At 47.3% G+C, this 26,062-nt stretch overlaps 1 protein-coding gene across 1 annotated transcript in view; it reads left to right on the top strand.

Annotated features, from left to right (window-relative positions):
• The window catches only part of LOC136947178 (neurexin-3b-like), a 191,904-nt gene extending 167,402 nt beyond the window's left edge, over positions 1-24,502 (top strand). The window contains 3 exon segments of the mRNA XM_067241068.1: positions 1,326-1,636; positions 14,444-14,513; positions 24,175-24,502. Coding sequence (XP_067097169.1) covers positions 1,326-1,636; positions 14,444-14,513; positions 24,175-24,491 — 698 coding nt within the window. The 3' untranslated portion in view covers positions 24,492-24,502.
• The last annotated feature ends 1,560 nt before the right edge of the window (positions 24,503-26,062 follow it).

The following is a 26,062-nucleotide window of genomic DNA, read 5'->3' as shown; positions in this document are numbered from 1 at the left end:
CTTAAAGTCTCCGTTTATACGGACACAAAAACCACGTTTGTTTATCAGTGAGTGCATAGTTCTACTGGAGAACGTCAGACCCTGGAATCTCAAGAAGCAGCAAGCCTTTAGAACTCAAGAGGGCTAAATTCACTGTATTTTTGCACAGCTACCTTTATTACCACATTCAATGACAAAGTACAACTATGACAAAACCTATGCAATGGATCCTCCCTGCTATTTTTGGAAGATCATACAGTAGATATAGTAATTGGGGTGCAGACCTCCACAATCCTTTTCTTTTTTTTACAGTGAATTCTGCCTTGATATCCAGAATGCATTTTTTGAATCATCCAGCTATTTCAGTCCAGTTGACTGAAGATGGGGTGATGTCAGGAGGAGGGGAAGGAAATGGGGGCTTGTGTTCCTCTTGCTATCTGTATTAAATGTCCTACTTGACATAATATCATCCTAAACTACATTTAAAGGTCATGACTTAAACCTACTAAGATTGTATAAAGTCCCTTTAACGCTCTAAAAACCAAACCTGCCTTGAACCCCATTAGTGGTACTGCATGCATGAATCCACACAATATTCTTTTATGTGTCTGATGCCAGCTTTCTGTCCCTGTCATTCCATGCCTGATGTTTCGTAATTGCAAATGTGACAAGTGTAATCAGCTTGCAGTGAGTGTGTGCGTGTGTGTTCCAGAAATATGATTTCCTGTTTGTGTGCTTCATTCCAGAGCAATTTTTTTGTGACGTTGAAGTGAAGTGACAGGTCTCATGACTGTTATCACACAACATGTACACCATCATATTAAAAGACAGAAGTTTCTCTTAGCACTATTCATGGATTTATGCATGTTGTAGTCAGAGAATACTTCATTAAATAAATAAAGATTTAAGCCCGGTAGTCCGTCAGCTGATAGTACTATATACTATACTAATGCTCTATATGTATGCATGTAAATGTGTACTAATTATAATATAAAATATACACAGTCCTATGTATATATGTAATACTATGCTCTGGGTTGTTACCAAGCCACCCTCTCAGGTTATTCAGAGTCTCAACACGTCCACAGATTTAATCTTTGCACCGAAATTCTAGACTGAGGAATCACCGTGCATGACAACAACCTCATCTCATCAGTTCAACTCCCATTTGATAGCTAAATAGCAGACCCTTGACAAGTAGTTGTGACAGAATAGTCCAAAACGGATTGTGTTCTCATCTAGTATGCTGCAATCCTAGTCACTTTAACCCTCATCCTCACCCCTCCCCCTTCCTCACCCCTTCATCTTCCCCTCCCCTATTACCCCCCCACCCCTCCTCCATCCAGGACGTCAGCTGACCATCTTCAACACCCAGGCTACCATCTCCATCGGGGGAAACGACCGCAAGCGCCCATACCAGGGCCAGCTGTCCGGCCTGTACTACAACGGTCTGAAGGTGCTCAACATGGCGGCCGAGGGGCATGCCAACATCAAGATCAACGGCAGCGTGCGTCTGGTGGGTGACGTGCCCGTCAGCCGGGGGGCAGCGAGGACCACCACCTCCGTCCCCCCGGAGATGTCCACCACCTTCATCGAGACCACCACCACCCTATCCACCACCACCACCCGCAAGCAACGCTCCCCACCCACCATCCAGGTAGGGGTCCGGGCAGAGTGGAGGGGAGATGTAGGGGGGAATAGGGGATGGTTGGAGGTGGGGTGGGGGAGCGGAGGGGTGGAACTCTCTTCTCCCCTGGTCATGTTTCAGAACGCTACACTCTCTCAGAGTGAGTATTCAGAGAGATATCTGTTCCCGGCTCTGCTTCTTGGCTGAGTGTTCCAGCGGCAGAGAACCGAGACTCAGTCGTGACCCAGTCGAGCAAAGCTAGGCTGCCTCCGCGCCTGCCTTGGTCTTCAGCCTCCACGCCTGCCTCTGTCCCCTTATCCTGCTACTGTAGCTGTCTGTCATGCCTCGATGGGCCCTGGATGTTTCTCCTGTCCTTCACCCCTCTCTCCCTCGCTTCATGCCTCTCCTCACACCTCCTCCACTCTGTCTTCCTCTCTCTGTCCTCCACTTCTCATAATGGAGAGCTTTGTGAAACGCATCCTGACTGTAAGCCAATGAATGTCCCCAGCTCGCCAAGAAAGTAATCATGCCAAGCGTCCCATTGATGTCAGAGGACAAATTGAACTGGCAGTGTTCATATTAAAGCCATAACTCTCCCTGGAGCGAGGGGAAGCGAGACAGAAGAAAGAGGAGAGAGAGAGAGCGGGAGGAGAGCGGAAGGGCCAACTGGACGCCCGGCAGACAAGACAGCAGTTATCTGCCTCTTCACCTTTAAACAGATTGTCCAGAGCACAATAACGATGACCTCTGGCGTCAGACAGCGCTTCTGTCTGACTTTATCAGTTCAGAGGGCAGGCGAGGAAGGTGGGGGTGAGAGAGAGAGTGGGAGACCGACAGAGAGAGATAGATAGATAGAAGGAGAAGGAGACAGACAGCAAAGAAGAGACAGAGAAAAACACAGAACATGACAGAGAAAAAAGGAGGAAAGACTAAAGGTATTGAATCTGTGTGTGTGTGTGTGTAACCATCGCCAAGATCTCCAGTGTCGGCCTGGTGTGTGTCTGTGGATATGTCAGGGGGGCGGAATGTTAAAACCTGCGTTAAGCCGTCTGCCTGTCTGTCTGCGTGGCATCGACAGATCCTGGTGATGGGCTGGCATCCTGCTGAGTCAGATGCATTACAGCCTCCTCTCACCAGCACACACAAGGTCACTGGGTACAACGGGTGGTATTAGGGAGGAAAATAGCATTTTATGTCACAGGCTATTAATATATAAGAGGATCGATGAGGGATCTGTCTGTCATGACTGAGACTGTGTATGGGACTCTATCTTCCCAAGGTGAAAAGACACGGCGCATGTGAGCTCTTTTTAAGAGTGCTGTACTGCTGATAGACTCACAGTACTTTCATACTCCAATATGTCCAGGAAGGGAAACTGCAGTCAACCATAGACGCACTCCCGGCCTACCTTCTCCAGTTCAGTCCCATGACATGAAGTTTGAGCCTCCCTGTTATGAAGTGACATCTCTGGTGCTGGCTCGCTGCCTGGCCGGAGTGCTTTTCTGACTCATCCTGCTGTGGCAAGGCCTTTCCCCTGCCCTGGGCCTCTGCTTCACAGGCCTCTGCTTGACTGTCAATCCAGCGTCCAGAAATAGTACAGGCAGGTTCTCTGTACTCATGTACTCTGCTCCTCTGGACAGACAGGAGGGAGGGAAGGAGGAAGAGGTGGAGAAGGCACTGTTAGTGTTGCTGTGCTCTTGGCTAGACAGGTTTGTTGCTGAGACTTGCTTTGTGTGTGTGTGTGTCTGTTTGTGTGTGTGAGTGTGTGTGTGGCTATTTTGGTCTGCATCTCTGACACATTCCCTGGTGCTACTAGCCCCTCCAGGTCCCAGGAGGTGAGAGGTGTTGGATCACATTTCCACTGTGGATCAACAAAACGACAGAGGGAGGGTAAAGAGGAGAGGGAGAGAGAGAGAGGGAGGGGAAAAGAGAGGAAACAGGAGAGAGAGAGAGAGAGAGAGAGAGAGAGAGAGAGAGAGAGAGAGAGAGAGAGAGAGAGAGAGACACAATCTCACGCTTAATTAATGATAGCCCCTCTGGGACACAGGCTACTCTTTCTCTATTTCTCTCCTCTCTCTTTCTCTTCACTTTCTCTCTCTCCATCTCTCTCTCTTTCTCTCCTCTCTCATTTAATCATGGGGACAGGGACTGGTAGCAGAAGACAGGTGAGTGTGTGTTTGTGACTGTGTGTGTGGCGGGGGGGGGGGGGGGGGCAGGCAGTGAGGAGGTGGTCCCAGAGGGAGGATGGCTGATGTTTGGGGAGTCAGAGCCTTCTGTACAGCAGCTGTTATGAGACATCAACAGAGACTACTTTAGCGAGCAGAGAGACTGGCTAATGTTAGCAAGCAGTGCAGTCCACTTACTCTCGCAATAGCCTGAGTGCATTTTTGAGGAAGCCTTCTCTGACGTAACACAGGGAGGAGTTGTGTGCGGTAACTGGTTGTGTTCATGAATCACTTCTCTCTCATAAAGCCCCAAAAGGAATATTCATAAAAACTCCCTAACACAAAGCTCTTCACCAGAAAGAAATCCTAACATGAACAAGTTATAATCCTTAAATAATAATAATTTAACTGCTGTGCTGAGAGAACTGTAAAGTTTTCCTTGATAGAGAGAATCTAGATAACATAGATTTAAATCACAGATATAACCTCTCTCTCCCTCCCTTTCTCTCTGCCCCAGAACCCAGATTTACACCTGGTGATTTCACTACTTTTCATTCGTTTAGCTGTCTGCACATCTTTGAAGTGAGACACCTGCCCCAGGCGGAGAGCTCGTCATCGGGGGGGCTCTTCTTCCTCGCTCCCCCTCAGTCAGGGAGACATCCACGCCTCTCGCTCAATTAACTTCCTCTCTCTGGATATACTGGGGAGCAATTAGGAGCAGAGGCTACAGTCTGGGGTTCCACTGGGAGAGAGAGAGGGAGTGATGGAGGCAGGGGAAGGGAAAGAGCGAGAGAGAGAGAGTAGAAGAGAGGGATGGAGGGAGAGAGGTGGGGAGACCGAGAGAGAGGGATAGAGAGGGAGTGGCGGGCCGAGGGAGAGAGATGCGGGAAATAAAGGATTGAGAAAGAGAAAAATAGAGAGGGATGGAGGGGGAGAGGGAGGGAGGCAGGGAGAGACAGAGATGGTAGTGGAGAGGGATGGAGAGAAAGAAGTTGCAGGAAGTAAGGTCGGAAAGGAAAATAGGGAGAAAACCTGAGGGCTGGAGAGAGAGGAAAGCAGGATTGAGTCCATTGGTGTCTGTGAGAAATGACATCCTTCCATCATCCTCATGTGGGTAGGTGTAGGGCAAGAAGATGAATGACGGTGCGAAGAGTTACCACAAGAAACCGCATCCCTCCTGTTTCAGCTGAACATACAGGAAACACCAGCCAACGGTGCCTTTCTTCTACTGGAAAAGCCACCGTTACATATCTATGACACGACAAAAGCACAACGCTATATGGATTAATTAACCTGATGTGTGTGTTTGTGTATAGTATGTGTGTACAGTATGTGTGTGCGCGTATAGTATGTGTGTGTGTAGAGGTATCAGTTCAGTGGACCTGGAGGGATCAACATCCCACACAGAACCGGCAGTCCAGGGAGCTGGTAATTGTGTAAAGGTCAAACTGGCATATAGGCATCCCTTTACCCATTATACTCTCTCTCTCTCCCTCTCCCTCTCGTGGCCTGTGTTCTCTAGCTGAATTCTGACAGATGGATGCTGGAGGCCTGTTTGGAGGTTGCAATTAGAGGTGCTGACAGACTAATGGAGCCTCTTCAGGTGTGTGCGTGTGTGTTGCTTATTATGGAACAAGGCAACCTGTGAAATCTAAGCACACACCAATCTCCAAGACAGAATGGTGCAGCACACTGTGTGTCCGTGGTAATGGTAGGAGTCCCTGTTCTGTCACATTCTGACAAGAGAAGAAGCTGCCACTCTGATGGTGGTCTCTGCTCACTGTGTTAGTCAACCAGGAATCTGTCATGCAGGCCTGGGCCTCGCTCTCTCTCTCTCTGTCTCTCTCTTTCTGCCTTTCTCCCTCCCTCCCTCCCTCCCTCTCTCTCTCTCCCCCTCTATCTCCCTTCCTCTGTCCCTCACCCACCCTTGATACTCTCCCTCCCTCTCTCACTCCATCAGTGTGGTTCTGGTGCATCTCTGCTATTGGGGAGGCAGTCTATCTCTTAATGTGGGGAGCCAGGCCATGGGGGGGGGACAGGTTGGGGGGGGGCTGTAATAGATGTCCCTGTGTCCCACTGAGGAGATCGCTCCACAGGGTGTGTGTGTGTGTGTGTGTGTGTGTGTGTGTGTGTGTGTGTGTGTGTGTGTGTGTGTGTGTGTGTGTGTGTGTGATTGATGTGTGTTGTTTTCTTCTCCCATGGTGTGTGAACTCCCCACCGGGAAGGCTGACAGGACACAAATACACTTACACACACCTACTCACACACACAAACAGCGGTATTAATGGTTTTTTCTACACTTTTCAGTGTGTTCTTTCCCAGATGGTGTTTCTTTGTGGGGAAGGTCCTTTGTGTGTGAAGGTGTTTTAAACGGAGGACTAGCCAGTGGAGTGTGTGCGTGTGCATGTGAATTAGTGTTTGACAGAGGCAGAGTTATCCTGCATGTTCCCACTCACAGTCTGTTACCACACTCTACATAGAGCCACGCTACACTTTCTGTGTGTGTGTGTGTGTGAGAGAGAGCGAGAGACAGAGGGTGTGTGCGTGTGTGTGTGAGAGAGAGCGAGAGACAGAGGGTGTGTGCGTGAGTAAGATTGTGCACGTGTGTATGTCTGTGAGACTGTGTGTGTGTCACTAGATAAATATATTTTATGTAAATACACTTTCATTCCCTTTGATGTCGTAATGAAGTTTCATGTAAGTGCTTTATGGCTAAGCCCAGCTGTTTGTGGGCTGGGTCTTTAGGGGAACGCTAATAATTCCCTTTTGTTGAGTTGCTGAACTGCTGTCTGTTGTGCTCAATATCAGTGAGAGAGTGTGTGTGTGTTTGTGTGTGTGTATATGTGTGTGTGTGTGTGTGTGTGTGGTGGGGGTGTGACAGAGAGAGAGAGATTCTCTGGAGTATATTTTATGCAATTTCTTCATCGGTTAGCGATAGTGTTTCAACTTTCATCTTTTAAATAGAGTGAGAATCGAAAGCTTCATTTGAAATTTGCTCATTAGGAATTGAACTCAAAGGGGACCTTTGTTAATGTCTGGGAAGTAAAGATTTCAGCTTGGCTGCTTCATTATAACTGAATCGCTCCTCCCAAGGTGTCTTCCATTTCTTTGAGTTTTTCTGGGAGCGTTCCTTGTCTTCCTTGAGGGTCTTAAGTTGGTTTAGGTGCAGTTCTATGGGCATATGTGAAGCCGTCTGTGACAAACGTTGATTTCGTATTTCAGCCTTGAAGTGGTAATAACTAATAATGTTCGTCCTCCCAGAGAAAAGTGTTTTTTCTCATCACATCGCTTTGAAATACATGTACTGAAACATTAGGGACTTCATGCAACTAGACTCGTTTGGATATATGTGTATGTGTTACTGTATGTTTACTGTATGTTTACTGTATGTTTGACTGTGGACAGTATGTGTGTGTGTGTACTTGACGGGCCCAGGGTCATTCGTCTCCAGCAGGTTCTAGGGTGATGGCTGACAGATGCCTGGTCCAGCCAGCCAAGTGTTTCCCCCCCTGGGTGTGTTAGGGAAGCAGCCCTTTCATCCACTGTCCTCCTAGCTGTCTGGGCTCTCTTCCTCTCTCCCTGCATCCCTCCTCATCCCTCCATCCCTACGCACTCTATATCTCCCTCCCTCTTCTCTCTCTCCATGCCTCCTCCTCTCTCCATCCCTCCTGTCTCCCCCAATCTCTCCGCCCTTGGTGCATGATCCCCCCCCTACCATGAGGACCACCACCATCACCCACACCCCACATCCTGCATCAACGGGAAGCTGCATGCAGTAACCAGGGAGATGGTAAGATGGGTACCCGTGAGGTGACCTGTGTCCTCCCTCCTTCTCTCTTTCTCTCCCTTTCTTTTGGTCTGTACCCCTACTACTCTTCCTCCCTCCCTTCCTTCCTCCCTCCTTGTCTCCCTCCCTCCCTTCCTTCCTCCCTCCTTGTCTCCCTCCCTCTTTCCCTCCTTCTCTCCCTCCCTCCCTCCTTTTCCCAATCTTTTCCTCCATCTTTCTCGCCCTCTCTCCCTCCTCAGAGTGTAGTGTCAGTAGGACTCTCTGATGACCTTGTACACAGCAGCAGGGGAGTGATTAAGGATCAAGGCCAAAGACCATTTCCTTTTCCACAGGAAGATAAATGACCCTGTTTGAAACGAGCTGGCCATGGCCTTGGGGCAATTAGACTTTGCTGTGAGCCAGCAACCCTGCACTGCTCTGTGTACAAAAGGCAGGGCAGAGAGAGAAATACTTCACATAACCTATTCCACTGAAACTGCTTGGCGGGGGCAGTGGTGAACAAATTAAATGTATTTTCATGTTTCTCTCTCCCCCCCCCCCCCCCCCCCTCTCCTCCCCTCTTGGCGGTGTGTTACCTGTGAGGAAACAGAAGTTCTGACTGTGGGTGGTCCTAGGGACCCTGCCGGAGAGCCCTAGTTTTGAAATATCAATATGAGATCTGTGGAATCACTTCCTGGTCCCACAATCATCTGGGTTCATAGAAGAAGCCAATTTAGCTGTTATACAGCCACTAGGTTTGGTTTGGTTTGGACCTCCAATAGACCAATGCTGAAGTGCTTGTATTGATTGGCTGATGCTGCAGTGTTTTTGCTGGTTGTTTCTCTTTGCTTTTGTCCTACTTCCTGTGTCAAACACCAGGGATTGGTGACTGCAGATCAACAGATAGCAGGTTTGAATCATCCCCGTATATGTCACTTTGTATATAGGCTGATAGAACACATTATTATTATAATAGTCCAACTGCAGCATTTACCCAGAACATACGTCCACACCTAACACTGTATAGAGCAGCTAGAAACATGTAGAACCCAGATAGTCCCCTGTCCAGTACCCTCCACCTCCTCTCATCCCTCTCATCCCTCCACTTCCTCTTTCTCCCTCTCTTCACTCCCTCTCTCCCCTTTCTTTCCTTCTACCCCCCCCCCACCCCCCACACACCTCCTCTCTCCTCCTCTTTTCTCCCCCACATCTAATTTTTTCCCCCTCTCTCCTCTGCACATTCTGTGTTCTCATGCTGCCTCTCATTCACCTCCAGTAGGGGGTGAGTGAAGAGTATCTGAAGGCTCGTTCATAGGCAGATGGCCCCAACCCATCGATTCTGCTTGTAATACAAGCCTTTGCCTTGTCACACTGTCAAAACCAAGATAGGACATGATAGCACGCATCAGACAGGGGCCCAATCGAAATGGAATCTTCCGGCAAGGAGATGGCTATCAGGCGGTGAGGGAGGAGTGGGAAGGAAAGTGGAGGAGAAGGGTCAGGGAGAATGCAGAGTGTGTTCGGATGGGAAAGAGGGGGTGGAGGGGGGAGCCAAATAGGGAGGGGGAGGAGGGGGGAGTCAGATAAGGAGGGGAGGAGGAAGTAGTCAGATAGGGAGGGAGGAGGGGAGGAGGAGGGGGGTCAGATAGGAGGGAGGAGGGGAGGAGGAGGGGGGTCAGGGAGGAGGGGTGGAGCTTCTCCTTTTTCTGGATGTTTCCATGGTGGTAATTGTCATGGTGGTCATACCACCGGTCTGGTATGTATTTCTATATCTCACATGTATGTAAAGATATCCGCACTCCCAAGCCACAGAGGGGCTCAAGGTTACTGGGGCGCCAATTGGCATTCCGTATCTTCTGTTTGTCCTTCCTGTTTTGTGACCTGGCCAATCCCCACGGTAACTCAGGTCGGAGGTGGGGTGGGGGGGGGGGGGGAGTAGATTGATTCACACCTTTTGTTTTTTGTGTGTGTTTTGTTTTATATTTGCTTTCTTTTTTTGTCTTTTGTCATTTTTTTTTCCTCAGGAGAAAAGCTCAGATGTTAAGCCTCGAGAAGCTGTGTGGTGTTGTAAATAAAGCAAATTGGGTTGTGATGGTGGAGATGATATGTGGACGAGGAGATACGTGCTGTCGGCTTTCTCTCCTCTGAGGGTTTAGTTCTCATCAGCCTCTCTCTCCTCCCTCCCTCCCCTGTCCCCCCGTCCGTCCCCCCGCCCCCCTGCCCTCTGGGCAGGAAAGAGAAGGGCGTTTGTTGAGATAAGAGCCTAGTCTCGCTAATGTGTTGTGAAACCTGTGCCTGCGCTCTGTGATGCATCTCTGTGGAAGCAGGATGTAAACTGTGCTATGTGGTTAGCTCTCTTTCTCTCCCTCTCTCTCTCTCTCTCTCTCTCTCTCTCCTTCCTTCTCTCCCTCTCTTTCCTTATTTCTCTCTCTCTCTCGTCTCTCTCTGATCTGCACACAGCGCCCTGGGGTGTGGGGACTGTGGTAGTGTTATAGGCCGTGTGCAAGAACACATCTCGCCGCATCAGAACAGGACTGGCGTTTTATGTGACGGCATTCATCACCGTCATGGCCCTCCAATGTGTTCAACCTCCATAGGCCTACAGAGGCAGGAGACTGCAACACATCACCTGTGCTCCTGCAGGGCTGGACAGGCCTGCCATGGTTTAGACTGCCGTGAAATAGATACGACTTCACACAGCTCCGGGTTCTGGGTGCTGGAATGTTCTAGATGGAACGAGAACGTGCTAGTTTGAAAAGATACAAGTCTCAGTCAGTCTCCACTTCATTGAGGGTTGAATCAAGTCATGAGATGTGAAGGCCAGAGAGATCATTCTTATAGAGAACACACAAAAAAACAATATGAGAAACCACAGCTTGTCTACAGAGAAGCAGTTGAATGGATACAAAGGCTGTCCTTGTATATAAAATCTATCCTGACACCTTTCCTACCGGTCTAACCACAGGGCACATACCTACAAGACTGCAGTACAGGAGTCAATATGAATGAATATTGTACTGTTAAGATATCAACTGATTTTATGAAATAATATATAAATAAGGTCATATGAAATAAGATGTTATGATTCATTTATGATTTTATGATAGATTTAGGATTAATATATGGCCAAACTAAATTATTCAGTTTTTCCCGGAGCAGACGGCAGAGCTATGGTCTGTCTGGTGTGAGCTGGCATCTCCAGGTAGGAGTCTGTCTGGTGTGAGCCGGCAGCTCCAGGTAGGAGTCTGTCTGGTGTGAGCCGGCAGCTCCAGGTAGGAGTCTGTCTGGTGTGAGCCGGCAGCTCCAGGTAGGAGTGTGTCTGGTGTGAGCCGGCAGCTCCAGGTAGGAGTCTGTCTGGTGTGAGCCGGCAGCTCCAGGTAGGAGTCTGTCTGGTGTGAGCCGGCAGCTCCAGGTAGGAGTGTGTCTGGTGTGAGCCGGCAGCTCCAGGTAGGAGTCTGTCTGGTGTGAGCCGGCAGCTCCAGGTAGGAGTCTGTGTGACGGCGGCTGTGGTCTGACGACAACCCAGTGTTCTCACCTCCGTGTTAAAGTCTGAATCTAACGGCTGGCGGTGCCTCCCATACCTGTCGAAATCTGGGTGCTTCACACGCAGAATGAGAGCCAGGAGTAAGATTGACCTTCCCCCAGCCTCGACATGAGTCAGATTGACCTGCCCCCAGCCTCGGCAAGGCACCCTAGAGAGCGTGCCTCCACAGGCTCTGTTATTATCTTGATGGCTGATTCTGCTTCTTCACTTCTAAGGTGATGTTTATTGTTGGCTTTGCAGAGTTAGATCTTAGTTTCCAATTGCCGTGGTAATACAGTCTTCGGATAATAGTCCCCGAACGAATGACTCAAACTTAGTCTGACTCTCATGGCAATCACCCAACTCGCTTTGGACAGGCAGGCTTCCAGGCAAGCAGGCAGGCTGACAGGCAAGCAGGCAGGCTGACAGGCAGGCATATACGTCTCCTCACAATCCACCATTTTGTTTAGCTACTGTGCTGTCAGAGCAGAGTACTGGAATCTCTGTCAACAGAGGAAGTTTGTCTGCCTGTCTGCCTGTCTGTCTGCTGCCTGCCTGCCTGTCTGTCTCCATCGATCGCAGCATGATCCCTCAGAACAGTACCGCTGTGGTCAAAGGTAAATACTGCTTTAATGAGGTCTGTCTATCGATTCAACTTTTATCTTTATTTTCTTTCTGGATTTGGCGATCACACCTGGGTCAGATAAGAGGGTCCTCTTACAGGCTTAAACACACTGTCACACACACATGCATGCGTACACACACACACACACAGAGCCTACGGATGACACAAATCCCCTCCGAATAATTACACTTGAGAGAATATTATAATAAAATATATGCCCACTCTATGTTATGGAAATTGAGTCGAAGAATTGGAGTTCTCCAGCTGTGAAATCAGTTTCTGTAGTCTTTCCGGCCAGGCGCATCATCATTCTACACCTCCCTGTAGGCTCATGTGCACGCCCTCCAGTGCACACACGGGCGTTCCACTCTGGTCCGCCCCTGTTCCCGCCATACGTCACATCGACGCCTCGCCTCGCCGGGGGCCCGGATGTGGGCTTCACGCGTCACTAATTGGGTTGCGCGTTTGCCTGAGGGCTGAGACGCCCGCTTCCCTGGACCAGTCCCCCACCAGCACAGCCACCCCGAGAGGACGACATCACGTGTCACCAGAGCTGATCTGTGAGGCCGTGTTACGGGGGGGAGGGGAGGTGTTACAGTTCCAGAAGGAGAGAGGGGGATTCATCACCGCCAAATTTGTGATGATGCTTTTCAATCGTTTGATAACCAAATCAGTTTTATTGAGATGGATTTTTGGAGGTGTTCGCGCTTGAGTAAGCACAGTCGGGTCGAGGGCGTGTGGTGTGATTCACTGCGGAACAGCAAGTTCATCTGAACCTGTGGTGTGTCGAACTGGAGGAGAAAAGGAGAAAGACTCAGGCTGTCTTTCTATCAGTTCAGGCCCCTAAACCCCAACTGTTTTCTTCTCATCTTAGTGTGAGGCTTACCTGGGTGAGAGAAACTGTAGCCTGGCTCATCCCATCGCCTGTGGTGTCTGTGTCTTTGTGTACCTGCTTGTATATGTGTGCACGTGTGTTGGTATGTTGTGTGCCTGTGTGCGTGCATACGTGTGTATGTATGTGTATCAGCCTTGTTTGTGCTCTGCTGTGAGAGTTATTGGGAAACAGGCGTGAACCCTTCGGCCAGGCTTCTTCCAGCAACACGCTTGAGACACGAGTGAGTCACCTATGAGACACCTGTGTCACATAATGTGTACATGACATGGTTCTAGAGGCAAGCCTGTCGGACAGGATGAGTGTCTGGGCTGGAGAGCAGAATTCAGCTACAACTCTGACCTGACGTCATCTGGAAGGCTAAGACTTCTCCAGCAGCCTTTGAAGTTACTTGTTTTTTATCTTTCCTTGCATCTCACTTTTTTCTCTCTCTCGCCCTCGCTCTTTCTCTCCATCCGTTTCTCGCAAGCAATTACTTCTTTCAGCAATTACCAGACATAATCTGACTTCAGTGGGTAAGATTGTAATACTGAGGGAAATATCTATTTGGTGGACAGAGTTGTCTTTCCTTTGTCCTTTGTTATTCATCAGCAAATGTTTCACACACGTGCACTCACATTTGCACACTCACAGACACACACTCTTACATATTCACAAATAAGCAGACACATGTATTTATCGCTCTCTTTCTCCATGAGTGTGTAAGTGTGAGCTTGTGCATGTGAGTATGAATGTGTGTGAATGTGTGTGTGCATGTATGTCTGCATGCACATTTGTGAATGTATGAACTTGTGTGTGTGTGGCGCACGTGCCCGTGTGTGTCCGTGCGTGCATTCGTGCATGCCTGTATGTGGTGTGTGTGTGTTCTCCAAGGCATGGGTGGTATTGGGGGGTGGTAGAGACTCGTTTCATTAGTCTGTCAAACTCAATGATATTTAGAGCCTGGCACTGAGGGCCTGGACTGCAAACTCAATCAGCGCTCTGATTTCATAACCCTGCTCTCTGACAGGCTGCTTTTATCGGCCCGCTGATCCACTCTAATAAACGCTCGCCACCGCGCTCTGCGCTGAAATACGACCCTACGTCCTGCCCAGGCCGGGAGAGGGGGGCGAGGCCCAGGAGAGAGGGAGGGGGCGAAGCCCAGGAGAGAAAGAGGGGGCAAGGCCGGGGAGAGAGGGAGGCGAGGCTGGGAGAGGGAGGCGGGCGAGGCCAGGGAGATGGAGGGAGGCGAGGCTGGGGAGAGGTCCAGGGATAAATCACTGCTGCTGGGTACTGGAGGATGCTGATAATCCACCACGGCTTCACGTCTTCTCAACACACACACACACAGGTATACGCACACACAAACACTTGACTCATGTGCACACTCACACTGTCTTTCACGCACGCACAGCACAAATCAGAGTGCTTGGCCGTGGACAGGGCTGATGTGTGGGGCTTGGCGGAGGCCATTGATTGTGGAGGCTGAGGGCGGGCCAGGCCATAAAGCAGGCAGGTGGAAGGATCTGGAGAGCCCAGGAAAACAATTATCTGAGGGAGGAGAAAGCCCATTCATGGAGGAATGATAAACACAATGAAATATGATTGTCTGACAGTGATGGATGATGTGTCTCAGAGGGCATGCTGAGCTGAGTTTATACACTGTAGATATCTCTGAGCTGGGTTTATACACTGTAGATATCTCTGAGCTGGGTTTATACACTGTAGATATCTCTAAGCTGGGTTTATGCACTGTATATTGTACTCTAGGTTTTGGACAACTCAATATATTGTACAGACTCTAAACATGTTCTTCTCTGCGTGTGTGTATCTGTGTGTGTACCTGCATGTGTGTATGTGTGTGTGTACCTGCGTGTGTGCCAACAGACGACGGACGACATTGTGTCTTCAGCAGAGTGCTCCAGTGACGACGAGGACCTGGAGGAGTGTGACTCTGGACATGCAGGTGGGCTGGGAGGGGGGTAGTGCCTGCCTGGTCTCTCTCTCTCTCTCCTTTCTTTGATTTGCAACTGAGGATCTACTCCTCTAAGCATCACGCCCCATGGGAGCCTCCAGTGTAACTTCAAAAGACTTCCTAAAAGCAACAGAGAAAGCGAAGGGGTAGCGTTGAGGGTTGAGTGTATGTAAAGTTTAAAGAGCTTCGGGCTCTTTGGAGGAGGATGAAAGCAAGGAGGGCCCTCCTTAACGTGCCCTCTGTAAAAAGTCCCTTTAAGTTGTTGTGTACATCCTCAAACTGGAAGTTACCACTCCGTGCATAGTCTTGAGATCCCACACGCCACATAGACTTAGATGAGGGAGAGCTCCAGTTTAGCTCCGATAGAACACAAATGCAAAAGTTACACTTCGCTATGGGGCTTCTGGTTGCTGACATGGTGATGCGTTAATACTAATTTTGTTCTCTCAGCATTCAGAAGAGAGCAAACTTTAAATGAAAAGTACAAAATTAGTATCAAGCTCCATGTCGCCTTGCTGATGCTTCAAAATGTATCTGTCCTGTACACGATTTGAGTTCCTTGCTGTGCGTGTGTGTGTGCATATTATCGACAGATGATACATTTTGAGATTCTTTTATTAAAGAATACAGATGCTTCCAGCATAGATAGTGTGATATGTAGCAGACTAACTGCACCAGAGCCACTTCCTCCTCTTCTTCTTCTCTTGTTTGTTTCTTTGTTTTCTCTCCTTGGAAGCTCGCCTTACCTGAAACATTCTAATAGAGAACAGATATCCTCGAATTTCTGTGCACATCTTCCGTCTCTCGTCCCCACACATAGTCACCAGGTCAAAGTGTTAATCCTCAGTTGTGTCAGATCATCCGAACACAAATAACTGTAGCTCTGATATACAGAGAGGCACTTGTTTTGAGAGTACTTTGGGTTTAAACCTGCTGATGGATGTCAAGCTGTTTGTCGGAGCCTCTTGTCCTGGCCAGCTGTGTTTCTGGGTAAGAACAGGCCAGAGAGAACTTGGTCTGGCCTTGTAGGGCTAGCGTTAGTCTTTCACAGCTAAAGCTTTTTAATTGCAGGGCTGTCCTTCAAAAACACCATTCTCTCCAGCTAATGAATGCTCTTCTAATCTGGTTAAATACACCTGGGCCTATTATGAAACATATGTCCACTTTCTAAACCACAATGCAGGCAAATTTCATTTGGACCAGTTATTATCGAGGCTATGAGATTATAGATAGGCAGGACCACTCCTCCTCTCCCTCCTTCTAAATGTGTGGAGAGAATTTGTTATTAATCCCCTAATTCTTCTCTCTGGGCATGGTCACCTTGTAAGCTTTATCGCTGTGCAACACCGTTTGGGTTGTGGCAAATGCACATTTGCAAAACATTCCTTTATTGCATGGTCTATTTGATGATAGCTATTGTCAGGGAAAGTAATTTTCTCTGGAAACACATGCAATGTTTACTCCAACGTAGCACGTACTGTCTGACTTAGCATGAATTAACAGTGCTTTTCTTCAACCACAGACATCCTGAGTTAAACAGGCGTTTGACAGCTTGTCAAAGTTTGACATCCCATTATTTCAACAGTTTAATCCCAAGCTTTCTCAAAAGGAAAAGTGCAAGTCAGTAGTTTTCAAAACCTATAAGATTTCACTTGGTACCCCTGCTCATATAGTGGTACATGTTCTAGCCATATAGCCATACATGCCACCATGCTGACACAGAAATTCATATCCTCATTCGGATCCTTCTCTGCTCCTGGTTCTGTCAAGTGATGCATGACATTTTATTGTTTTTATTATGATTTAATTACATTTTGGGTTTTCCTGGTGATGCAAATGTGGACATCTCTCGTCGGTGTCGACCCCAAGCTGTGTTGTTTATGATTTAAGCTTCAGTTTGGACTCCTTTTGGTTCAGTTTTTTTTGTTTTCCTCATTCGTCGCACATCTTCCAGGATTAAGCCCCTCCTCCGTTATGCCTCATCTTGTGCCGCATGAAATTTTGGTGGTTGGAAAAAAAAAAAGACAAAAAAAGAAAGTACTCTTCCTCATCTTTTTGTTATTGTCGTGCCATGCGGCACAAACCATCCCCATCTTCAAGACTTACACAGGAAATGAAAGGCAACAAAATCTTTTCTTGCCATCACCCTTTTTTGGCCTTGTGTAGGCAACCCCATTCTGTCTCAAGAAAGTTGTGAGTGAAAGAATGACCCCTAGTCCTCCCATCCCTCCCTCCCCCCTCCCTCCCATCTTCTTTCTCAGCCTTTCTGCATACACACGTCTGTTTTGAATGCAGATGGCATAAAAAGACTTTTATTGCCACAAAAGTATATCTGTTTTTCTATTCTCTCTGTCGCTCCCCAGTAGAAGGTGTTTGTGGCATGTGTTGGACTGGACGGTAGCTTAGACTACCCCCCCCCCCCCCCCCCCCCCTTTCCCCTGTCAACCTCAAAGCTCCTCCTCTTCTGCGCATGCATGGATTTCGATTGGCCCGCCATTTTGTGTGCTTTTCCACCCATCCCTGAGCTCTCCGGCCCACATGGCTGCCGTTCCCCGTGCGTGTTCAGGGCTCCTCTCCTGCTCTGCCCTGTGGCTTCAGTGATGTCCCCTGTCTTGTGTCTGTGTGTCTGTGCTCCGTCTGTCTGCAAACATGTCTTGTCTCTCTCGCATAAATGTGTAGTCTGTTTAAAACCTTTAAACCTGGCCGCCCCTCGATCCTGAGCGAGTTCCACAAGAAGGCCACAAAACTTTAAATGTATTTACAAAAATATCTACACAATTTCATACCTGGAACCACATCTAAGACCAAACTGGATCCTATTAACATTTTAATACCAACTCTCCTTAAAGAAAGCTCTAATAGCTTTAGCTTTTACAACAATTGACAGGTTTTGACGGGGAGCCTATTGTCAGATCAAAATCATTGATTCTCAGCACAGATTCCAGTTGAAAATTGAGTACACAGAGTACCCAAGATTTGCTCAGCATCTCAGTGAAACGTGACCTGTAGCTGTGAAAGCCGGCGACACTAAGGCGCAATAACATGCGTCTGCAATGCCACCGAAGCGTGTGACACGAGCCCGTTAGATTCTGACGAATAGACACATACACATACACACCTAATGGAGATATAACCCAGTTCCAGATGTCTCTCCTGCGCGCACGGTCCGTGGAGAGAGGGGAGGGCCGTTCTCACGGGGACGCGTGTGTGATTGAGGGCGACGTGGCCCATGATTCCTTCATCCCGCCACCGCAGATGCGAGGGACCGGGGGTGTGAGGGGGCGATGAGGAGTGAAGTACGAGCGGACCGGATCAGCGGTTTCCTGGGCCTTGTCCCGGCCGCCGTCAGGCCCCATCGGAGCGCCTGTCACCGCCATGCCGCCCTCACATCAGTTTAAAGGTTGTTCAGCTGACACCTGTCTCGCTCGCGGGAAGGTAAGCTTAATGGTCCTCCGACAGGGGAGCAGCCAGGCCGGGCGAGGACGGCTAATATGGAGCGGAGCAGCCAGCCACATGATGGCGGATTAAGAGCTATCTGCCACACATCCGGAAGAGGGGAGGGGGGAAGGAGGAAGGGAGGAAATGGAGATGAGAGGAGAGGAGGAAGGGGAATCCTGGGTATCGCGCGTCCCTCGCTTGGCCAGAGGTGTCTTCTTCTCACAGGGGCTGGTAGGACCATGCTCTCAGCCCCGCCTCGGAGAGGGCACACACACTCTCCCCTCCTGATTAGCTCACACACAACACATATTCCCCTCCTGGTTAAAGATGACTTGTTATGTCTTGACAGTCCTGTCGAGGCTTCAGCCTGTGGCCTTTCCTGGAAGCATCCGGAATAATCCGTAGAGTGTCTCTTTAAATGTGTTGACAGCAGGAGTTGTTGTTATGCTGGAAGTGTTGCAGCAATCAGCTCCCTTCCTGCAGTGGCAGAGGTGAGGGAATGTGCTTCAGAATGGGGCCTCTGGACACAATAGGATTTCAAGCCCAAAGCACTGACTCACCTGCAATCTGCAGCTTGAAATCCCATTGACTCAGTCCAGCTGCGTTGCGGAACGACGTACTGGCTTCCCTTTAGCGTGTCACACCTCAGGATCCTACACACACACATGCCGGTGGGATTCATCTCCATTCGGAAGTCTCAGCAAACACTGGATGAAAAACGAAGATTAGGCCAAGAGAGGGAGAAAACAATGGTGAAAAGAGAGAGGGTGGTAGAGAGAGGGTGGGAGAGAGAAATAGCGAGAGGGATGGAGGGAGAAAGAGGGAGAGGGATGGAGGTAGGGGGAGAAAGAGTAGGGAGAAAGAGGGAGATAAAGAAAGAGATGGGGAGGGGGGGGGGGGGGGGGGGGCTCTGTGAAACTGCTGCTCTGAGGTTTGTCCTGTGCTGTATGGCTGCCTGAGCCTGCTGAGGTAGTCTGATCGTAGTCTCTTTATTTGCTTACTGTAAGTCTCCTGAAAACGACACATTCAGACTGAAGAATTGGGCTGAGTTACTGCTCTGTGGGAGCATAGCCTACAGATTTTTTTGTTGTACTGTTCAGCATAACGTGAGCTTTGCTTTTTGGGATTTCGATTATGAATGTACTTTTTTTTGCAGCATAATGTTATGTTTTTCTAGCTAGCATCGTCATCTCTGGCAACTGGTTATTCTGTCTTCTTTTACACTTGTTGCGAGAATTCATAATCCATTAGGAGAGCCTTTGCCTTGTTACTTTGAAAGCTTTCCATACTTAATCTCCTTTGGTAAAAAAATAAAAAAATAAAATGAAATGAAAAAAGAAGTTACATTGCTTCAGGTTTGCCGAAGTGTGGAATTGTTTGCAGAGATCAGGAATAAGGCTTAGCACAGAGCCCCCCCATCTTGACACTTGCGCCCAAAACAAATGCTATCTCGTTAAGCAAACCCATTAGAATGTGCAGTGTTTGTTCTGCGCACTATGCAGCAAACTGTGTAGTGCCATAGGGGAGCTAATCGAGGATTAACGTGTTTACAAAATCGTCAAGGTTCTCCGTTAGGCTTTGCCCGGAGCACCTGACTGGGGCGGATCTCTTGGATGTAAAGGTTCTGTTGATCCGACTGGAGAACTAACAATACCTGTAAACAAAACAGACAAATCCTGTCGGGCAGACATGCAGAACAAGAAGCAATCAAGACACGACGTAGGGAGGTAGGTAAGATACACAGATCGTCCTCTGCCATCGTTTACTCAGGCCTGATACTGTTTATATAGCGGGAACTCATTGGACCGTAATGATAACCACGCAGTAGGAGCAGAAACGATAAAACGTTGGTACTGACCACATGGCAGGATAGGGAAGGATCTACTCTGTGTGTTGACTTTTCTAAACTACATGACAGATATTCCCCAGTAGTGGCACTAGATGCTAAAAGTGTCTGAGCAAAGACGGGTAAATTAGAAATGCTAATTCGGAGTATGTATTTTGTGCTGTCATTCACGTGAATAAACACACACAAACACATCCCAGTGTAGTCTGACAAAACAAGGACACCCACTCTGTGTAATCGTGTAAACGGCTCGCGCTATCAGCCCGGAGCACAGGAACTAACACTTCAGCTCTGAAGACTAATGCGATCCTCACATCCCTCTGAATCACCAGGGGCGTAGATATATTCATCTCCTTGTGCCCTCTTGTGGAACTCCTCCGAACACTGTGTTTGTTTACCTGTCAAACGAAGGCTGTTGGTTATGCATTAGCCTAACTTCAAACTAAACATTAACTTTAAAGTAGACTCCTTAATTAACGGTACTTGCACTGGATTAATTAGATAGAGAACTGGAACTAACGGCAAATAACGTTGGTTGTATATCACCCACGGTCTTGTTCCAACCGACATCTGGTAATTCGTGTTTATTTTATGTGCCATAAATCAATACCTTACAGCCCTTGGTGCAGTGATCTTTAACTGACCTCTGACCTAGTGTGACCCCCCAGCTTGTTGTATTGTAATCATATATTACTCTCCCTAAATGCAACTTACTTATAGCATGCATAAACCTAACCTCTAAGAGTCAAACCAAAATCTTTCTAGTATCCTCTCTCTCTCTCTCTGACGTCCACCCAGACTGCACGCGCTGTCCTGTCTTTTTAAATACTAACAAGAGATCTGTATTTCGTAAGAAAGAACTAATAATATCAAGGTATTATTAGTTACAAGAAGGTGGTGACATTTGACCTCCAACCTGTCCTTTTCCCTGGTCTGCAGTGTGTGCTTTCTGGTGGTTCATCTGATAGTTTGTGAGAAAAAAAATGCCTTTTCTTCCTTGCTTGCAAATTTGTTTTCTTTCTCTGTGTTTGTACATATATGTCAATATACATATATGTGTATATATATCTGTTAATTTTTTTGAAATTGTTTAAATTACCTCTTGATGATTTAATAATTTGCTAAGAATTACTATCAATATTTTTCTGATGACTTATTCGAAATTTGTTAACATCTTCCTTTTTTCTCGATGAGTTTATCGGCAGTGGTGCAGTGTCACTCCACTGATCCAGTTGGCTTTCTACAACCTGACGAGCTGTTTTACTAAATGTACAAATTTATCGAGAAAAAATTGAAGATCACTCCAAAACGGTCCCTCACCACAATCTGTGAAAATCTTTCCAAACTGTTTTAACACTGATCTATATTTTTCCTCTTATCAGACAGCTATTTGTGATAAAAAAATAAACATAAATTGGGATTATCAATAATTATAAGTGATTAATTTGTGCATGGCAAAGAAGTTGCAGCTTAGGGTTTGTAAAACTGTCAGTGTTGAGAGTGCTCTTCTCTTCTGTTCATGGGCATGAATATGCTCACTATGTGTGTCCCCATCCCTTCCTTACAGCCAAAAGCTCTAACGCTGCCCGGCCGCTTCGTGTCGCCTTTACATGGACATGGCAACTGACGTACACATTCACCCCCATCTATCTCATTTCCTTCCTAGTATGTTCATAGGATGCCCTCCCCCCCTCCTCCTCTTTCTCCTCCTCCTCACACACACCCCCCTCCCCCCACGTAGAGATGTTAAGATATGTACAGTCATCCATTCGTTCATTACCGATGAACAACCTAAAAAGTCGAGCGAAAAAATAAAGAAAACGTTTTAAAGAGTTAATCAGACTGTAGATATTTATGGAGAGGTGAAACGGGAGCGTATTTGTCAAAGCAAGACTTATAGATGTACAGTTTTCTTTTTTATAAAATAAGATGACTATTAAAAGAGAGTAGAAAAAAAAACCCTCCTGAACAGAATGGTGAAGGATTATTTTTCATGTCATGATGTGTGGATGTATGTGTTGTTGCCTCCCTGTACCATCCTGTCTAAAAGAGAAATAATAACAAATTAATCAAATTGTTAAAAAGAAACTAACCTAACTTGTCCAAAAGCATTCTTACACAACTTTCTTTTGTAAATTTTTTCTTCCTGCCAAAATCATGCGGGCAATTTGTTGATGTAAGTTGACAAAATTGATGGTATGCTTTCTGCCTTTGAAAACTATTTTTGCTTTTATGATTTTCCTAGCTGACTTTATTTTTCCTCTTCCTATCAGTTACTAATCCCTCTTTGGATAATATCTATTTTTGATATCTACCTGTGGCTTTAGTTTGTGAATGTTTACAATGTTTGCTCAAACTCTAAAACGTGTCTGCATTGCCTTACTTATTTTAATTTCCTTTATTTATTTTGTATTGTTTTCTTTTTTTCGTTTCTAGAGACTTGCATCTCCTTCTAGTTCCCTGTTTGTGCGCCTTTGCAGTGTGCAAGCTACAGTAGCCACCTTGGCAAGAGGTTTCAGCAGTGTCAACCAACACCACCATGTTTCCTGCTCTTACCCTAGACAACCTAAAGTAGCATCCCATACATGAATAGCACCAGGGAGAGAGAAAGGAAGACATACTGAGAGAGAGAGAGAGAGAGAGAGAGAGAGAGAGAGAGAGAGAGAGATGTTAGAGGAACCTCTAACTGTAGCTAGCCTCCTGCAGCAATCCCACATGTGAAGAGCGGGATTGCTGGAAGAATGGAAGAAAAGAGATGAAAACATACAAGAAAAGAGCTAGAAAGAGAGACATACTCAAAAGAGAGAAGGACAAAGAGAGACAAAGAGAAGGAGAAAGAAAAAAAAAGGAAAAGAAAGAGAGAAAGAAAAGAGATCACACTCCCACATTGTGGCTGACACCTAAGTGAGCATCTTATAGAAAGAATGGCTTGGCCTTTCAACATTCAGGTGTTGGTGAGCTGCTGGTTGACATTTTGCCATTGTGGTGTCTGTATGAGAGAAGTCAAAAGGCGAGGGGGCGTCCAGGTCTAGAGCGCCCACACTGACCTGCCGCAGGAGGACAAAAGCTTAGTGACACACTGAATAACTGACAACATTACCTGATGTTATAACTAGAGTAGGACAAAGTCAGTGTATTTAAACCATTCAACCTTTAATAAAGGTCCTTTCAGGAATTCAAGGAAGAAAAAACATCAGGGGAAAAAAACACTGATTTAGTGTGTTTTTAGTTAGTTGAGTAGTGACCAAAACAGCAGATCCAAGACCAGATAGATCTGTTGTAGTGTTGTAATGATGCTAAGATAACTCTGAAACCCAAAACGCCACAAGTTCTTGGACAGTAGCAATTCAACTAACATAGCTAGAACCTTTACTACAGAACTTAACAAGAACCTTCAGTACAATTACAGTTGGCTCACCCTCAGGTTGCACAACCCTTGAAGCCTTTTGATGCAGTGTAAACATTTGATGTTTCATTAGATTTTTGTTTGGGTCTTGTTTGGTTTCTGGTTTCATTGAATTTTGCACTGTTACAGTATTTTCCGTTAATTTTATTTCCTTTACATTCATTACGATTTTTTTATTATTATGATTTTTTTCTGTTTTAATCAGCTTTGCCGTTGATGTTGTTGACTAGCTGTGTTTGATGCTGTTGTGTTTGTTGGCTGGTGTCTGGGTGAGTACTGACCTGTTCTCTCTTTGTTTTCCCTCCTAGGAGGGGAGTTAGTGATCCCCATACTGGTAGAGGACCCCCTAGACACCCCTCCCGTCTCCCAACCCTCCCCCTTCATCCCCCTCCCTCCTACCCTCCGCCCCGTCCTCACCATTATCGAGATCACCCAAGAGTCCCTGCCACTGGCCACTGAGGCGGGGCTACCTTGCTTGTCGGACCGAGGCAGCGATGATTGTGATGGTGGTGATGATGATGATGATGATGATGGCATGGTGATTTCGGGGTTTGGCTCTGGTGAAGCTTTCGACTCTAGCCTGCCCCCGACTGACGATGAGGATTTTTTCACCACCTTCTCCCTGGTAACAGATAAGATCTTGACCACGTCGGCCTATGAAGGAGGCTACAAAGCTCTCGCACCCAAGTGGGAGGCCAAGGACTTGAGGCCTAGCAAAGCCTCAGAGGCGGGTAGGACTACCCCCGCCCTGCCTCTGCCTGATCCCAGGGGCACCGTTGTGGCGCCAGTCCCCTCAGACACGCCGCCCAAGTTGCCCGCCGGTAAAATGAACAACCGCGAGGTGAAGCCCCTCCAGCCGGACATAGTCCTGCTACCCCTCCCCACGTCCCCCGACCTGGAGGGCACCAGGCCGCGGGGGCCCCTCGTCACCTCGCCCATGCTCCGCACCGTGCCTGCCGCCCTACCCACCGTGCCTGGCGTACGGCGGGTGCCCCCGGGCGCCTCCGAGGTGATCCGGGAGTCGAGCAGCACCACGGGCATGGTGGTGGGCATCGTGGCAGCGGCCGCGCTCTGCATCCTCATCCTCCTCTACGCCATGTACAAGTACAGGAACAGGGACGAGGGCTCCTACCAGGTGGACGAGACGAGGAATTACATCAGCAACTCGGCGCAGACCAACGGCGCAGTGGTGAAGGACAAGGCGCCGACCGCGGCCAAGGGCACCAGTGCCAAGCGACCAAAAGACAAGGACAAGGAGTATTACGTGTAGGGAGAATATAAAGGTCCATCATTCCCAACAACGTTTAAAAAAAATTATGTAACGAAACTGGTTGGAATTTAAAAACAAACTGTTGACAGTACCATATTGGGATCTGCGATTTCAAACCGGGGGAGGGACTCCTCTGTGAACTCAATGAGTCGTCGAACATTTTCAAACGTAACTGTGACTTGTTGAAACTTACTTGCTGAGGTGACTGTGACAAAGTAGCTGATAGGGACGATGCAGAGATGTCCCGCCTGACCCAGTGACGTAGTCCAAACGACAGTGTAAGATATTTCACTGGTCACACGGCTGCCCCAGAGACTGTTGGGAGGTGTGTGATTGTTGGCGTAAACAACTGTGTCCGTTGTAAACCCTGTAAAATACGACCACCATCATTTCGGCCATTTCTGCGCTTGCATGTGAGTTGTATGTGACGTGCAGGCATTTGTGTAAGTGAGGGACCTGAAGAATTATGATTGTCAGAAAAATGGAAAGACTAAAACTTAAGTGTCCAAAGGAAGGCTTTTCAGTACGTGTTGCCAGTGACGGTGTGAGGTAAGCTGTTCGTTGACATGATGTCTTTCTTCGATCGAGGCAGAGAGAGGGATGAGACTTTGTCGCTGCTGTCCACACAGTGCTCAACAAATGCTCAGAGAGAGGCAAAATAGCAATGTATCTCAATTTGTCTTTATTTTTCCTCCCGATCTCACATACAGATTTGATTGCTATGCATGACGTCCAAATTCTAGGTGGTGCTCAGCCATGCTGGAGAGGATTCTCAAAATGCAACATTGTTTTATATTGAACTTTAGATTCCCGTTATAAAATTTGCTTTCTCAGTTTTCCCCAAAGACCTCCAGTTTTAGCCATTTATTACGTCCTGTTGGTCCCATTTTCCCATCTCTGGATCTCACTGACAGATACTACATCATCATTTCTGGAGGTCTGCTACAGTATTGAGACCAGGAGGCAGAGTATTCACCCCGGAATGAGGATATTGTGAATTGTATCTGTTGTCACAGTCAACTGTGTCGAAAACAACAAATATGTTTACATATTTTATTACATCAATAGCCGTTGTAATTTGCCGCTCAATATTGTACATAACATTTGAGTTTCCGTTGTTATTTTTTATTTATTGTACAGACACTCATTTAGTGGTGTAGTACACGGCAGAAATCAAACCTTTGTTGTTGGGAGAAGCTGGGTTAGAGCGTTGTACGTATTTGCATATTTTATAAAAGACAGGAGGAACATGTTTTAGGTTAGAAAATCTAGTCTTTCTGGATGGTGTTTCTTCGCATGGATATGTGACTACCGGGAGTTAATGAACTAGAAACACCCCTCCCAAATAATGTATTAGGGGCTCCTTGATTCTTGATTACTTTATTGTAATTCTTTTTCATTTGAGATCAATTGGCAAGGAAAATAAAGATGCTGAAGGATTTGGAGACCCATAGCTGGCACCTTACTGACATACAGGTGTGGTTTAGTTTTTTTAATTGTGAAGTCTATGTTTCTCTCTCTGTTTTTGAATGTTATTTTACATTTGTGTTTCTCTGTTGCGTGTGCAGGTT

Source organism: Osmerus mordax, chromosome 8 (assembly GCF_038355195.1).
Source record: "Osmerus mordax isolate fOsmMor3 chromosome 8, fOsmMor3.pri, whole genome shotgun sequence".
NCBI lineage: Eukaryota > Metazoa > Chordata > Actinopteri > Osmeriformes > Osmeridae > Osmerus > Osmerus mordax.
This window is presented reverse-complemented; position numbering and strand designations above follow the sequence as displayed.